Consider the following 15841-nt stretch of genomic DNA (forward strand, 5'->3'; position numbering starts at 1 on the left):
GTTTTGATTGGACATGGGTATATTTTGCGGTCTGGCTTTGAGCAGACATGGGGTCTTGTTTGAGGGCTGGTTTCGATTGGACATGGGTATATTTTGCGGTCTGGCTTTGAGCAGACATGGGGTCTTGTTTGGGGCCTTGCTCTGATTGGACATGGGTATATTTTGTGGTCTGGCTTTGAGCAGACATGGGGTCTTGTTTGAGGGCTGGTTTCGATTGGACATGGGTATATTTTGTGGTCTGGTTTGGAGGTGGTGATCAAGACATGGGGTCTTGTTTTGATTGGACATGGGCCTTATTTGAGGGGTGCTTACGACCGGGCATGGGTATAGTTTGTGGGCTGGCTTTGAGCAGACAACAGGTCTTGTTTGGGGGCTGGTTTTGATTGGATATGGGTCTTATTTGTGGGATAGTTTCGACTGGACATGTATCTTGTTTGGGGGCTGGTTTTGCTTGGGCATCGGTCTTGTTTGGGTCATGAGTTTCTCACGCGGATCTGGCAACCCGGCCTGGGATCTTCCACCATCCATTTCCATGCAGGGAGCGCCCGAGACGCATACAGGCCCGTTATTATCAGTTCCTTCACCATGGCAGAAGTTCCAGCGTTAATTAACATCTGCGTGTCGTTAAAGATCCAGCCCAATGACGGCCCGGTGTTCTTTAAAGCGGACGGCTCGCGGTTCGGACAGACCCGGACTATAAAACTGCTGACGGGCTCCAAATATAAGATGGAGGTGGTGATCAAACCGGGCAGCGTCGAACCCGTGTAAGTGTCCTGCGGGAAGCGCGTGCACGAACGGGAGACTCACACAATGGGATTATGGGGGTCTGGTTGAAATAAAGCGCGTGCGTTTTCACGCAGGTTCTGGGCGTGGCGCTCGGTGCACCTGTCCGGGAAACGGCACGTAGCAGACATGAGCGCGTGATGCATTAAAAATGTGCACATTTACTGTGAAAATACAAATACTGTTGGGTAATGACATGTGATCAAAGCCCTAAGCTTAAACTAAAAATGTTGTTGTTGTTGTTGTTGATGATGTCAGCACGATGGGAATCGGCGGAAAAGGCTTTGATCTGGAGCAGCAGTCTAAAGATGAAGAATCTGCCGTCTATCACGGGTTTTACGACACTGAGGGCGTCCCTCACACCAAAAGCGGAGACAGACAACCTGTGCAGGTTTCCATACAGGTAAACTACCATCTACAGCGAGCTTACAGCTTACTAAAGGTTTATAATTGTGTATAAGGAAGATGATGCTGTGTGTGGAGTAATAACAACCTGATCTTTCCCCTCTGCTGGGGAAACTGATGTGCGCTTATCATCTGGGGTTTACGGTAACCACTAAGCCGCTTGTTTTTCATTTATATTAAATGGCACACATTATACACATCTCATCTCATTATCTCTAGCCGCTTTATCCTGTTCTACAGGGTCGCAGGCAAGCTGGAGCCTATCCCAGCTGACTACGGGCGAAAGGCGGGGTACACCCTGGACAAGTCGCCAGGTCATCACAGGGCTACACATAGACACAGACAACCATTCACACTCACATTCACACCTACGGTCAATTTAGAGTCACCAGTTAACCTAACCTGCATGTCTTTGGACTGTGGGGGAAACCGGAGCACCCGGAGGAAACCCACGTGGACACGGGGAGAACATGCAAACTCCACACAGAAAGGCCCTCGTCGGCTACAGGGCTCGAACCCGGACCTTCTTGCTGTGAGGCAACAGCGCTAACCGCTACACCACCGTGCCGCCCCTCTAAATATTATAAATCTTATAAATAACCAAAATAATATAACAATAATGTCTTGGAGCGCCTTTCTAACACTTTGGATGGCTGTACACAAAACAGCAGCAATAATAAAAAGTGTACTTTATATTCAAATAAAATAAAGCCATTTTGACGTTTTGTGATGGCATAGAGAATTGTCTTGACTCCTTTTTCTTTCACATTTCTAAAACTGACCCAAATCAACATCCATCCATCCATTATCTGTAGCCGCTTATCCTGTTCTACAGGGTCGCAGAGCCTATCCCAGCTGACTATGGGCGAGAGGCGGGGTACACCCTGGACAAGTCGCCAGGTTATTGCAGGGCTGACACATAGAGACAAACAACCATTCACACCTACAGTCAATTTAGAGTCACCAGTTAACCTAACCTGCATGTCTTTGAACTGTGGGAGGAAACCCACACAGACACAGGGAGAACATACAAACTCCACACAGAAAGGCCCTCGCCAGCCACTGGGCTCGAACCCAGAACCTTCTTGCTGTGAGGCGACAGTGGTGCCGCCCCAAATCAACATCTCATCTCATTATCTGTAGCTGCTTTATCCTGTTCTACAGGGTCGCAGGCAAGCTGGAGCCTATCCCAGCTGACTACGGGCGAAAGGCGGGGTACACCCTGGACAAGTCGCCAGGTCATCACAGGGCTGACACATAGACACAGACAACCATTCACACTCACATTCACACCTACGCTCAATTTAGAGTCACCAGTTAACCTAACCTGCATGTCTTTGGACTGTGGGGGAAACCGGAGCACCCGGAGGAAACCCACGCGGACATGGGGAGAACATGCAAACTCCGCACAGAAAGGCCCTCGCTGGCCACGGGGCTCGAACCCAGAACCTTCTTGCTGTGAGGCAACAGTGCTAACCACTACACCACCGTGCCACCGGCGGTGTGTATGATTGGTACACTGGTATGGTGGCAGGCGCAGGACCGAAACCATCAGAAAACAACTCAATGGGTTTCTTTATGTATCCAAACTCTATGCCTATGAGGCTCCGCTATAAGACCCAGTGTAAGTTGTCACTCCAGAAACGATAAGGTATCAAAATGAGTGCATTGTGATTTGCAGCTGCTGTTGTAGGAAATTAATGAACAACCTTCTCACCAATCAGATTCAACAGTGTTGTGATGTAATGTTGATAAATATCAATACAAAATTCACCTTATGGTGAGTGTCTCAATGTCTCGCACAACCATGCAGTGATCGCAAAACAATTCATATTTGTGATATTCGAGATTCTCAGACAGAAAAACTCCTTTCCTGCTCCTTTAAAGGTGCAATGTGGAAATGTTCCACCTCATTCTAGACCTGTAAAACATCAGATCTTTTCAAAGTTACTCTCATAAAACTGTCATTCACAATATTGCAAAGTAACACATCTGGATTGTTTCTTCATGCCAGACTTTGGTTTTGACCGTAGGTGTGAATGTGAGTGTGAATGGTTGTCTGTGTCTATGTGTCAGCCCTGTGATGACCTGGCGACTTGTCCAGGGTGTACCCCGCCTTTCGCCCGTAGTCAGCTGGGATAGGCTCCAGCTTGCCTGCGACCCTGTAGAACAGGATAAAGCGGCTAGAGATAATGAGATGAGATTAGATGAGACTTTGGTTTTATTTTATTTTGGCCTGGAAATAAGCTCTGCTCCTTTTCTTTAAAAGGCAACTCCCAATGTTTACATATGCTGTATTTGGCTGAAGTTCGAAACTCTGCAATTTTTGACCTCTGACTAGGAAAACGAGCAAACGCCCCCTGAATTCAGTATCGCTCCACAGAAAGTCAGTCTCCTCATCCAAGACTTCGGAACAAGAAGGTCAAATCGACATGATGCAGCTCACGGCATCAACAGTAAACAAAGATGCACGTCTTACCTTTAAATAAGTTACACTGTGTGTGTGTATAAGCGGTTGCTTTAGGTAAGTCAACTTATACCCTGTCCACACTAGGGATTTTGTACCGATACGAAACTACTTTCGTACCACAACACCTGTCCACACTAGCAACTATAGAGGTTTTCGACCCACGTGACCGTTGCCATGTCAACAAGTAGACGGCGCCATTTTGACGGTCACAAATATGGCGACTACCGGTAGCGATACACTGTTGATCATGACGAAGTCTCATTGTCAAGTATTTTATCCGGCCTAGATGACGCGAGTAAGAAGCGATATCACCAGAAAATCAAGGATGCTGGTGTACGTGATCCGTACACGTTACCAGGCTATCTTTTTCTGGCGCTGCAGCGCAGGTGATCTTCCTGACCTGCAGTCAGGCGTGTGGGAAATACCAGGGAAAAACATAAAAGAAAAAGGAGCGAGATGCAGAAAACACCTTCGCTATCCAGCAACGTAGGGCATTTACAGGGCGAGCAGAGGGAGAGGTATTTGCAAAAATTGAGGTTAGCAGGCTTAGAGAACGACGTTTACCTGCTTCCACCAGGATTGTTCACTGACGTACGGAAGTACACGAAGCCCTCGTCTTTACCTGACTTCGGCCCACATGATCTGTATACCTATGTCGTTAAAAACCAGGCTGGGTAACATGCCTACATCAGCGGGTCGTCCCTGGAGCCGGTGGTCGCCATCTTATTACAGCTAAGGTTTGTTCACATTTTCATTTACTTTCGGTCCTCAGGATAAACAAAATGTTATTAAATGTCATTGAAATAACTTCTTAGTCTGTTGAGACATGACCCGTTATAAATTTGCTGTTACCAGGCAATGACCAAGAACTGTATTATTAGGGTCGGTGTAGTTGTAGCAGTGCACTAGCAGCTAGCTGTTAGCACTAGCTAATGTCAACAACAGTAGCTGGTATGTTACTGTAGCAATGTTTACATTCAGTCATTTGGATGACTGTTAAAACCTTTCAGTCTCAAGTTTTTCCTTTACTGTATTTACTAGTTTACTGAGCTAGCGCGCTCAGGCAGGCTGGGAGCGAGCGCGCTAGCTCAGTAAACTAGTAAATACAGTAAAGGAAAAACTTGAGACTGAAAGGTTTTAACAGTCATCCAAATGACTGAACGTAAACATTGCTACAGTAACATACTAGCTACTGTTGTTGACATTAGCTAGCTTGACCTTCAAAATGGCGGACACCGGGGCGTCACGTCACCTGTGACGTCACGTATCGGTACGAAACCCACAAATGTATGGGTTTCGTACTGGTACAGTATCGGTGCTGTAGTGTGGACAGATGAAGCGGTTCTGTATCAATACAAATATAATGCACATGCGCAAAGTCACACACCTCAATCGATGTCTTCGCTGAATAAAATAGTGAAGAACGGAGATTCGTTTGTTTCTTTCTCAACTGCCTCACGCGTTTTATACGATTCGACTGAATAAATGACCACCAGAAATACAGACTGTACACTGACAACAAAAAGCACACACACGTTGTTTCATCCGCCATATATTCTCGGAAGGAAGTTACTCGGTAACCACGGAAACATTTCGCGCACGCGCATTTCAACTACCGTGAAAGAAAACCGCAATCATTTCTCGCTATTGTGGACAGATGCACTAAACTGTACCGGTATACTTTGTATCGATACAGTTATACCACTATCGTACCAGTATAACAGCAATATACACACTCACCGGCCACTTTATTAGGAACACCCATACATCCACCTGCTGTTTGATGCAGTTTTCTAATCAGCCGATCTCTTGACATGCATAAAATCCTGCAGATACAAATCAAGAGCTTCGGTTAATGTTCAAACATCAGAATGGGAAAAATTGCGATCTCAAAGTGTGACTTTCATTTCATTGTGGTATGGGTCTTGGTTCGAGCCAGATGGACTGCTGGTTTGAGTATTTCAGAAACTGCTGATCTCCCAGGGTTTTCACACGCAACAAACAGGCTCGAGAGTTTACACAGACGGAATGGTGCGAAAAACAAAAAACACTGACTGAGTGAATAAGTGACAGTTCTGTGGGTGGAAACAAACGCCTTGTTGATCAGAGGAAAATGGCCAGATTTGTGGTTTGATCTTTTTTTTTTTTTTTTTTCGCCAGGAAGGATATAGTAACTCATATAGTCACTCTTTACAACTGTGGTGAGCAGAAAAGCATCTCGGCATGTCAAGAGCAGAACAGAAGAGCACACTGGGTTCCACTCCTACAGCCAAGAACAGGGATCTTAGAATCAAGAACAAGTTCCGATTAAAGTGGACTGGTTTGAGTATTTCAGAAACTGTTGATCTTCTGGGGTTTTCACACACAACAAACAGGCTGTAGAGTTTACATAGACGGAATGGTGCGAAAAACAAAAAACATCGAGTGAGTGAGGGACAGTTCTGTGGGTGGAAACAAACACCTTGTTGATAAGAGAGATCAGAGGAAAATGGACAGATTTGTGGTTCGAGCTTTCTTTATGCCAGGAAGGATATAAAAACTCATAGTCACTCTTTACAACTGTGGTGAGCAGAACAGAAGAGCGCATTGCTTAGAATCAAGAACAAGTTCCTATTAAAGTGGCCGGTGAGTGTACAACCCCGATTCCAAAAAAGTTGGGACAAAGTACAAATTGTAAATAAAAACGGAATGCAATAATTTACAAATCTCAAAAACTGATATTGTATTCACAATAGAACATAGACAACATATCAAATGTCGAAAGTGAGACATTTTGAAATTTCATGCCAAATATTGGCTCATTTGAAATTTCATGACAGCAACACATCTCAAAAAAGTTGGGACAGGGGCAATAAGAGGCTGGAAAAGTTAAAGGTACAAAAAAGGAACAGCTGGAGGACCAAATTGCAACTCATTAGGTCAATTGGCAATAGGTCTTTAACATGACTGGGTATAAAAAGAGCATCTTGGAGTGGCAGCAGCTCTCAGAAGTAAAGATGGGAAGAGGATCACCAATCCCCCTAATTCTGCGCCGACAAATAGTGGAGCAATATCAGAAAGGAGTTCGACAGTGTAAAATTGCAAAGAGTTTGAACATATCATCATCTACCAGAGGTGGGACAAAGTCACTAATGTGCAAGTCACAAGTAAGTCTCAAGTCCTACCACTCAAGTCCGAGTCAAGTCACAAGTCAAGGCACTTTTGACCAAGTCAAGTCCAAGTCCTACCCAAGCCAAGTCGAGTCCAAGTCCAAGTCTCATTTTTTTCCAAGTCCCTAACAAGTCACCATTTATTCTACAGGCAATCAACACATTTTTGATCACAAATGTATTACCTCTCCACACTGCAGTGTATGTCGTCCTTTGCCAGTCACCTTGGATAAAAATGTCTGCTTAATGTAATGTCAATGATTGATAGAGTCAGCACAAGTAACTACAGTACACCCATTCTTTTCCGTTTTAAAATGTTTTAGAGCTTGTGCCCCAAGACAATCAAAGAATCTCAGAGGAGACAGTGATTAGTTAGTTAACGTTAGTAAAGCATCCTAAATTTTCAGTGAGTTTAGTTTGAGTGAGTCAGTGTACATCTGAGGCTAAGGGTGTGAGAATGAGTGAAAGTATGACCATTTCCTTAAATTTTTTATTGGAAAATTAGTGAGAAATTAAAACAAAATTCTAAACAAAACTAGTACTGGTACTGTGTAACAAAAATCATTTTCTTTTCATTTCATTCATGTCATTTTTCACATAAAAATGCTTTTTATGTGCATTTTAAGACATGAAACTCAAAGTCCAAGCTAACAGATGATCTGTGTACTTTTAGAATCAAAGAATGGTTTTCCTTCTGAAGTTAGGCACTGTCCCAACATTCAACATGACACGCCTTTAACACAATACAACGTGACTTGAGTACGTTTGTGTGTGAGAGAGAGACCAACTAACTGATAAAAAATTCCGGAAATATCTGTTCTCCACTACTGAGAGAGGGATGTTGCATCCAATGACCAAATCTGTTAGTATTGAATTTGTGATGGCTTTTTGTTGTGGGTGGGGAGCATTGTACTGTGTATCTTTTGCAGTAAGGAATCTAGAAATGGACGGCTGCTCTGTCTCACTTGGGATGATCTTGTTCTTCAGATATTCTGCAAATCTAAACAAGAAAAAAATGTAAAATTAGTAGGCCTACTTGTTTTCTGTTTTTAATCATGTAGACATTAACATGTTTTTATCATTTTCAATATCAAAGTCTGAGTTCATTTAATCTGAACATATTTGTTTATACACAGTATAATGTTTAATACAAGCCAGCCAGGATGTTCCCTTAAGCAGTTCAGCTAGACCACAATGCATTCACTAAGCACTCGCTAAAATACCGGTAGCCTCAGTAAACACAGAACGTTGTGACGATGTAGCCAGAATCAGAGTCCTCTAGGGCTCTGGCCAGAATGTGAGAATGAAGCCCTGGCAACATTCTAGAGAGCCGTATAATAAAGTAGAATAAACAGTTGTTGTGAATTTCAGAATGTTCAGCGGAATCCTCCAAATCCAAGTTGTGTGCTTTTGGCGAATTTGGTTTCTTGCCAGAGACTAATAAATGCACTGGTAAAGCCACGCTATGTAGAGGCATTGTGTGCCCTGTCGTTTGGGTAAGACTGTGGGATAATGCTTCGCGTCGGAGTAGGCTACACTCCAATCTGTCGGGATGTACTGCGCTATAAAACGTCAGCTGAGCTTACATTTTACATAGCCCAAATGGCCCATTATTCACATTGCCTACATGACACCAGAGAGAGGAAGAGAATAGAATTGAATGTCTCTGATGACACGTAATCCCAGCACTAATAACACACATCGCACAGCGTCCACGACTTGGTGCAGTACGTAGCAAACAGTTAAACGCCTGGTTTAACTTGCATTGCTAGTCATCTCGTCTCAGTGGTTTAAATGCCTTTCATGACAAGCACTGACTTTCCCATTGCAAAGAGCGAACTTCTGTTTTACATACTTAGTTTGCAGCCTGGGTAACTGTTTATTTGATTCACGTTTTATCCTTTGCTGTCCGGTTCTTATCATAAGTCTGTGTCGTTCTGACCAGAGCCAAATAACAATCTTGTAAACGTTCTCTGCTCTGACCAAATCACCACCTTCTGGCTATGCCTTCCCAATGTGTGTTAACTGGTAGCCTAGCCCACATAATCTAACACTAGACTGAACACAAAAGCAATCCAATAAAAAAATCTACTTCACTATTTTACATTCAGCAAAGCAAAACAAATCCTTGACAGCGTTAATACATTAACACATTCCACTTCTAGCCACCAACTAGCCTGTACAGATTATTGCTAGCTGTAGCCTAGCTTTGTTACTTACTTTTCCTTATGCAGCCTCAGGTGACGAGCGAAGTTTGATGTGGTTGACTGGCTGTCCGAAATTGTGGCTCCACATGTTCTGCACGTAGCAATGCGTTTGCCATCTGTATTGGAGTATTCTTTAAATCCAAAGGAAATTACGCGGGGAATCATGTTTTTATCCGTCCGTTCATCATTCAGCGTCCTCGTTGCCCATCACCGTTTGGTTTTTCATTTGAACCAGTTGAAGTGCTTGAGTGACACCTAGTGCTAGTGGATTGAGCTGCCGTAGCCTAGGACAAGGAGCTACACCGCATTCAAATAATAACGAGTGTACTTGGATTCAAAATCGGGGGGGGGAGAATATTTATACCTGATACACCAAGTCACTGTAAGCTAAAACTGTCAAGTCCAAGTCAAGTCTCGAGTCAACAGCGTGCAAGTCCGAGTCGAGTTGCAAGTCATTCTTCATCTAGGGATTTCAAGTCTCAAGTCATCAAAATGGTGACTCGAGTCTGACTCGAGTCCAAGTCACATGACTCGAGTCCACATGTCTGTCATCTACAGTGCATAATATCATCAAAAGATTCAGAGAATCTGGAAGAATCTCTGTGCGTAAGGGTCAAGGCCGGAAAACCATACTGGGTGCCCGTGATCTTCGGGCCCTTAGACGGCACTGCATCACATACAGGCATGCTTCTGTATTGGAAATCACAAAATGGGCTCAGGAATATTTCCAGAGAACATTATCTGTGAACACAATTCACCGTGCCATCCGCCGTTGCCAGCTAAAACTCTATAGTTCAAAGAAGAAGCCGTGTCTAAACATGATCCAGAAGCGCAGACGTCTTCTCTGGGCCAAGGCTCATTTAAAATGGACTGTGGCAAAGTGGAAAACTGTTCTGTGGTCAGACGAATCAAAATGTGAAGTTCTTTATGGAAATCAGGGACGCCGTGTCATTCGGACTAAAGAGGAGAAGGACGACCCGAGTTGTTATCAGCGCTCAGTTCAGAAGCCTGCATCTCTGATGGTATGGGGTTGCATTAGTGCGTGTGGCATGGGCAGCTTACACATCTGGAAAGACACCATCAATGCTGAAAGGTATATCCAGGTTCTAGAGCAACATATGCTCCCATCCAGACGACGTCTCTTTCAGGGAAGACCTTGCATTTTCCAACATCACAATGCCAAGCCACATACTGCATCAATTACAGCATCATGGCTGCGTAGAAGAAGGGTCCGGGTACTGAACTGGCCAGCCTGCAGTCCAGATCTTTCACCCATAGAAAACATTTGGCGCGTCATAAAACGGAAGATACGACAAAAAAGACCTAAGACAGTTGAGCAGCTAGAATCCTACATTAGACAAGAATGGGTTAACATTCCTATCCCTAAACTTGAGCAACTTGTCTCCTCAGTCCCCAGACGTTTACAGACTGTTGTAAAGAGAAAAGGGGATGTCTCACAGTGGGAAACATGGCCTTGTCCCAACTTTTTTGAGATGTGTTGTTGTCATGAAATTTAAAATCACCTAATTTTTCTCTTTAAATGATACATTTTCTCAGTTTAAACATTTGATATGTCATCTATGTTCTATTCTGAATAAAATATAGAATTTTGAAACTTCCACATCATTGCATTCCGTTTTTATTTACAATTTGTACTTTGTCCCAACTTTTTTGGAATCGGGGTTGTAGTACAGTATATATTTATCCATCACTCATATCGCTAATGTTAGCCAGCTAGATTGTTGCTAATAAAAGACAAACATGTGAAATGAGGCGGCGACTTCTCATTTCCTGGTTTCATCTGAGGGGGTGTGGTCATTTGGACAGTGGGGGAGGGGAAAGGCTTGTCAGTGGTTTCATTGCTAAACTAAATGAAAAACAAATAGCTGTTGTTGAAACCCATGTCTGATGTTCTGTCTCGTCGTCAGTTCAAGGAGGCGGGCGTCTTCGAGACGGTGTGGCAGGTGAAGTACTACAACTACTACAAGCGTGAGCACTGCCAGTTCGGCAACAAGTTCAGCTGCATCGAGTACGAAGTGAAACCCAACGAGACGCGCAGCCTCATGTGGATCAACAAGGAGATCTTCCAGTAAAGCGCAGCCATCGCGGCATTAACGGATTCAAGCACAGCACGGCAGCACTACACCTGTGTGAACAGTAACCATCACTGGGCAGTTTGTGTACTGTGTCATAATGATTTCAAGATGGTGGGAACCTGGTAGCATGGCTAACTCTTGCTAGCAAAGAGGAGAGAACCAGGGGTGATCAGGAGTATAAATTTTTTTGTTGTTGATTTGACTTTTTTTTTTTGAGTCAGGACCTTTTGGCTGAACGCTTACTGCTCTTACAGTGTACATGTTTTTCGTGTGTGTTCTGTGTTTACACATATCAACGTTAGTTAGTCGTTAGTGACACTAACACTACGTTCAGACTGCAACCTGAAACGACCCGTATCCGATTTGTTGTGAAATCCGATTTTTTTTTTGTTAGGCCGTTCACATTACCAATTATATGAGACTTGTATGCGATCTCCAATATGAACGGAAAACGACCCAAAAGTGTCCCGCATGCACAAATTGACACGTAATAAGCACATCTACGTAATACGTAAACAAAAAAAAAAGCGCACTCTTCAAGTTTAATGATTTTTTGTTTGTTTGTTTGTTTGTTTAAGTATCTGGTTAGTGTTAAAGTGTGAGGTCTCGTGTGTGTTTTTGTTTCTGAACTGAAATGAAAACGTGTAGCCTGGTAACGAGGGTTGACTCCTAAATGTCTCTCTAATTTCTGTATAAGTGCACTACATGTTACTAGGAAGTAATGGATTTTTAAACTCTATATAGTGCACTCGAGCTTCAGTAGGCAGTCATTTGGGATGCGGCCGCTGTATTACCAAACTCTTAATTCAGGCTTAATAATTTGCACATATTTATTTCGTCATATTAATAAACTTTTTTTCTACATTTTTATAAATATTTATTTAGATTGTTTATAGCCAGCTAAATTCTGCAACTTCTCTCAGCGCTGGCTCAAGGTGCAGAAACACCAGTGCAGTTTGCTATGGAGACGAGGCGAGACCTGGCGATGTGGTTTTTGTGGCGGCGGCGGAACTCACACAATAATCTGATTAATGTGGGCAGCAGACTAATGAGACCGAAGGTGTCAAATTACTGGAAATTTCCAGAACAATCTTATAATCTTGTAATACAGGATGGTTTAAGTTATAAATCAGTTATAGAAACTGTTTTATTTAATCAGGCTAACAGATCAACATCCAGGTCCCTACCAAATCCACCATTAGCTTGATCAATTCTATAAAAGTCTATTTAAATTCTGAAAACTGTACAAATGTTGTTGTTTTCCACCAAAGAGGCGGGATTAGCCAACGCAGAATAGTGACGTTTGTCTCTTGTTGATGACGTGTAGGTGGCATGAATGCGACCTGTCCGGTCAGACTGCAGTCGCATGTGAAAATATCGGATATGCATCAGATTTAGGACCACATATCCAAGCGGCCTGGGTCGCATGTGAAAAAATCGGATCTGTGTCGTTCAGATTGTCAATAACAAATCGGATACAGGTCGCATATGGGCAAAAAAATCGGATATGGGTCGTTTCAGGGTGCAGTCTGAACGTAGTCACACTGACATGTTTTCTGATAGTGTGTCAAATGTACAGCAGAAATCTCCGACACATAACCCTGACTCACTCGATGTTTTTTGTTTTTCGCACCATTCCGAAATCGCTCCCTACTATATAGGGCACTATATAGTGAGGACGCCATTTTGTAGTGCTGTCCGAAACCTTAGTGAGGATTATTTACACCCTATATAGTGCACTCAAAGTATCCCACAATGCATCACGAAAAGTAGCGTACAACGACGGTCACTAACCAAAGCAATATATCCCAGCATGCATTGCGGTCGTGCTGAAAGAAATCAAATTAAAAGTCTCAAATGTGATTTAATAAAAGGCAGCGGCAAAGAAGAAAGTATTCAGGCTTGATTTTTAAAAAATGAAAGCTGCAGGTACACTACCGTTCAAAAGTTTGGGGTCACTTTGAAATGTCCTTATTTTTGAAAGAAAAGCACTGTTCTTTTCAATGAAGTTCACTTTAAACTAATCAGAAATCCACTCTATACATTGCTAATGTGGTAAATGACTATTCTAGCTGCAAATGTCTGGTTTTTGGTGCAATATCTCCATAGGTGTATAGAGGCCCATTTCCAGCAACTCTCACTCCAGTGTTCTAATGGTACAATGTGTTTGCTCATTGCCTCAGAAGGCTAATGGATGATTAGAAAACCCTTGTACAATCATGTTAGCACAGCTGAAAACAGTTGAGCTCTTTAGAGAAGCTATAAAACTGACCTTCCTTTTAGCAGATTGAGTTTCTGGAGCATCACATTTGTGGGGTCGATTAAATGCTCAAAATGGCCAGAAAAATGTCTCGACTATATTTTCTATTCATTTTACAACTTATGGTGGTAAATAAAAGTGTGACTTTTCATGGAAAACACAAAATTGGCTGGGTGACCCCAAACTTTTGAACGGTAGTGTACTTTGTATTGATTAATGTGGGAAATGCGCTCAGTATAATATGGATTTATCACAAAAACACACGCATGTATTTATTATTTTGAACGAAAACCCACCAGCCGACTGATCCGGCACGTTTTAATTGTGCGACAGTAACGACGTAAATACCAGCGCGACGGAGTAGTGTCCGAAAGCGTTTTTTCATTTTACCAATGAGCTCACTGTATAGTCCTGTATATAGTAATTCCCTATATAGGGAGAAGTGAGCGATTTTGGACACCGGGATAGTCAGGGCAGGTTTATTTATGAAACCCAAAATTACAAATATATCTCAGGAGCAAATCAAGACCATTCTCCAGGTTGTTCAATGGATTACGCTTGGTCATTTCACACATCTGAAAAACAAATAGCTCTTGCTGTTCGAACTATGATGGAGGGAAACCATGACCTAATGGCTCGGGAAGCAGCTTTCGGACCAAATGTGTGATTTTATTTTTATTCAGAAGACCCACGTTACACGGTATGAATTGGAAAACTAAAAAAATAAAAACTACACTTAAGGAAACAGTTAGTGAGTGATTCTAATATAAAAAATGTAAAAAATTAGCAGTGATGTCGATTAAAAAAAACAAAGCCTAATTATTTACTACTGGCCCTTTTCCACTACCCTTTTTCAGCTCACTTCAGCCCGACACGGCTCGCGTTTCGACTACCTCAGAGCAGCACGACTCAGTTCGCTTCAGCCCTACTCAGCACCCAAAACTCGCATGGTTTTGGAGTAGGGCTGAAGCGAGCCAAACCGAGCCGAGTGGGGCTAGGGGCGTGAGGAGACACTTCCCTGTGCACTGATTGGTGAGGAGGAGTGTCCTCACATGCCCACACACGCCCCGCGAGCACGCTGGGATCTGTAAACACCGTAAACCCGGAAGAAGAAGAATTACGAGAATTTCTGAAGCCTTATGCGCCTCGCCTCATCTATACGCTCTTGCCAGTATCTGTTGGCGTTGTCGGTGACAACAAGCCACAGCACCAAGACCAGCAACACTAACGACTCCATGTCCTCCATGTTTATTGTTTACTATCCGGGTCATGAGACTACCGCTTAAAAGGTCACTGATGTCACTGTTTGCGCCGCCTAACGACATCACGTGACGTCCACCCACTTTCGCTAACTCCACCCAATGTGTCCACCCACTTCCAGCCAGCACGGTTCAGCGCGGTTGTAGTCGAAATGCAACTCCAACAGCCCCACTCAGCCCGACTCAGCCCAACTCAGCACCGCACGGCTCAGCCCAACTCAGCCGCGTTGGTAGTGGAAAAGCGGCATATGAAGGAAATTTTCACCGCTCTTTCAAATTTCTTAATAGTTGAGTGTCACCTGGTGAAGAGTTCCAGCTGTGTAGACACAAGATTTAAGATTTTAACAAATAAACCCCAGTTCATGTCGGATTGAACTGTTCTTATTGCATGTATTGTACTTGTGGAAATCCGTGCTTTGAGAGAAACTTGATGTATCTTCAGATACTTTGTTCTACACAGCAGTGGAGTTCTCTTTACTGAGAAGTCCAGCCACTTGAGTTCTTTGAGCATGTCAGTAGAGGAGGACCATGGTGATCGATTCAGGATTAATTTGCCTGCTTTGTTATGAAGTACCTGGAGTGAGTTCGTTAACGTTTTATTGCTGGGTTTCAGTCACGTGACTTTTCTTAGCGGTTTTACCTGAAGTGAAATAGCTGGTGGTCTAAACGCCTGCCGTAGTGCAAACAACTAGCGATAACTTTATCAGAGTACGCTCGTAATCTAGAAGCCACTGCTGGCTTTAGATATATTCAGAAGGTTGCTATGTGCAATGGAATCGACTCCCCTACAGTCTGGGAAAGAAGGATTTGTCATACGATCTTGAAAACTACCCTTCAGTCGAGTTCCCCGACATCTCGAACTATCTGGTGTTGTAGACGTCCTTCTACACCACAAAACACATTAAAGCGTCGAAGAGTACAGAGGCTTACAACTTTTTTGTATGTGGCTGGGTAAAGGACCTCGCTATCAAGTCGCTGCCCAATGAATCCTGTATTGTTTTTGCCCGTGGAAGTATTTTTTTAAGCTTTTCGTTGGCGTCTTTACAACATAGTGTGAACAAATAACAGTTGGCTTGATTCTCACGTGTTAGCTCTTATCTCTCAGGTAAATCATTCACAAAGATCATCAGAAACCGTGGGAAAAGCGAGCAACTGGACTTGCTTGAAGATTCTTGAAGACGTTTCACCTCTCATCCGAAAGGATGACCCAGT

The 15841-nt window shown here is 43.3% G+C and overlaps 1 protein-coding gene across 1 annotated transcript; it reads left to right on the forward strand.

The window, feature by feature from the left end:
* The first annotated feature begins 545 nt into the window (after positions 1-545).
* Positions 546-14273, forward strand: cnrip1a (cannabinoid receptor interacting protein 1a). Its single transcript, XM_060899059.1, has 3 exons — positions 546-764; positions 1042-1186; positions 10943-14273. The coding sequence occupies exons 1-3, from the start codon at positions 586-588 to the stop codon at positions 11105-11107; spliced, it is 489 nt and encodes a 162-aa protein (XP_060755042.1). The 5' UTR covers positions 546-585; the 3' UTR covers positions 11108-14273.
* Positions 14274-15841: the final 1568 nt, after the last annotated feature.

This window comes from Neoarius graeffei, chromosome 18, assembly GCF_027579695.1.
Source record: "Neoarius graeffei isolate fNeoGra1 chromosome 18, fNeoGra1.pri, whole genome shotgun sequence".
Taxonomy (NCBI): domain Eukaryota; kingdom Metazoa; phylum Chordata; class Actinopteri; order Siluriformes; family Ariidae; genus Neoarius; species Neoarius graeffei.

Coding starts and splice junctions, on each gene's coding strand:
- cnrip1a (XM_060899059.1), top strand. CDS start 586: ATGGCAGAAGTTCCAGCGTTAATTAACATCTGCGTGTCGTTAAAGATC. Junction 765..1,041: donor CCGGGCAGCGTCGAACCCGT/GTAAGTGTCCTG, acceptor TGATGATGTCAG/CACGATGGGAATCGGCGGAA. Junction 1,187..10,942: donor CTGTGCAGGTTTCCATACAG/GTAAACTACCAT, acceptor TCTCGTCGTCAG/TTCAAGGAGGCGGGCGTCTT.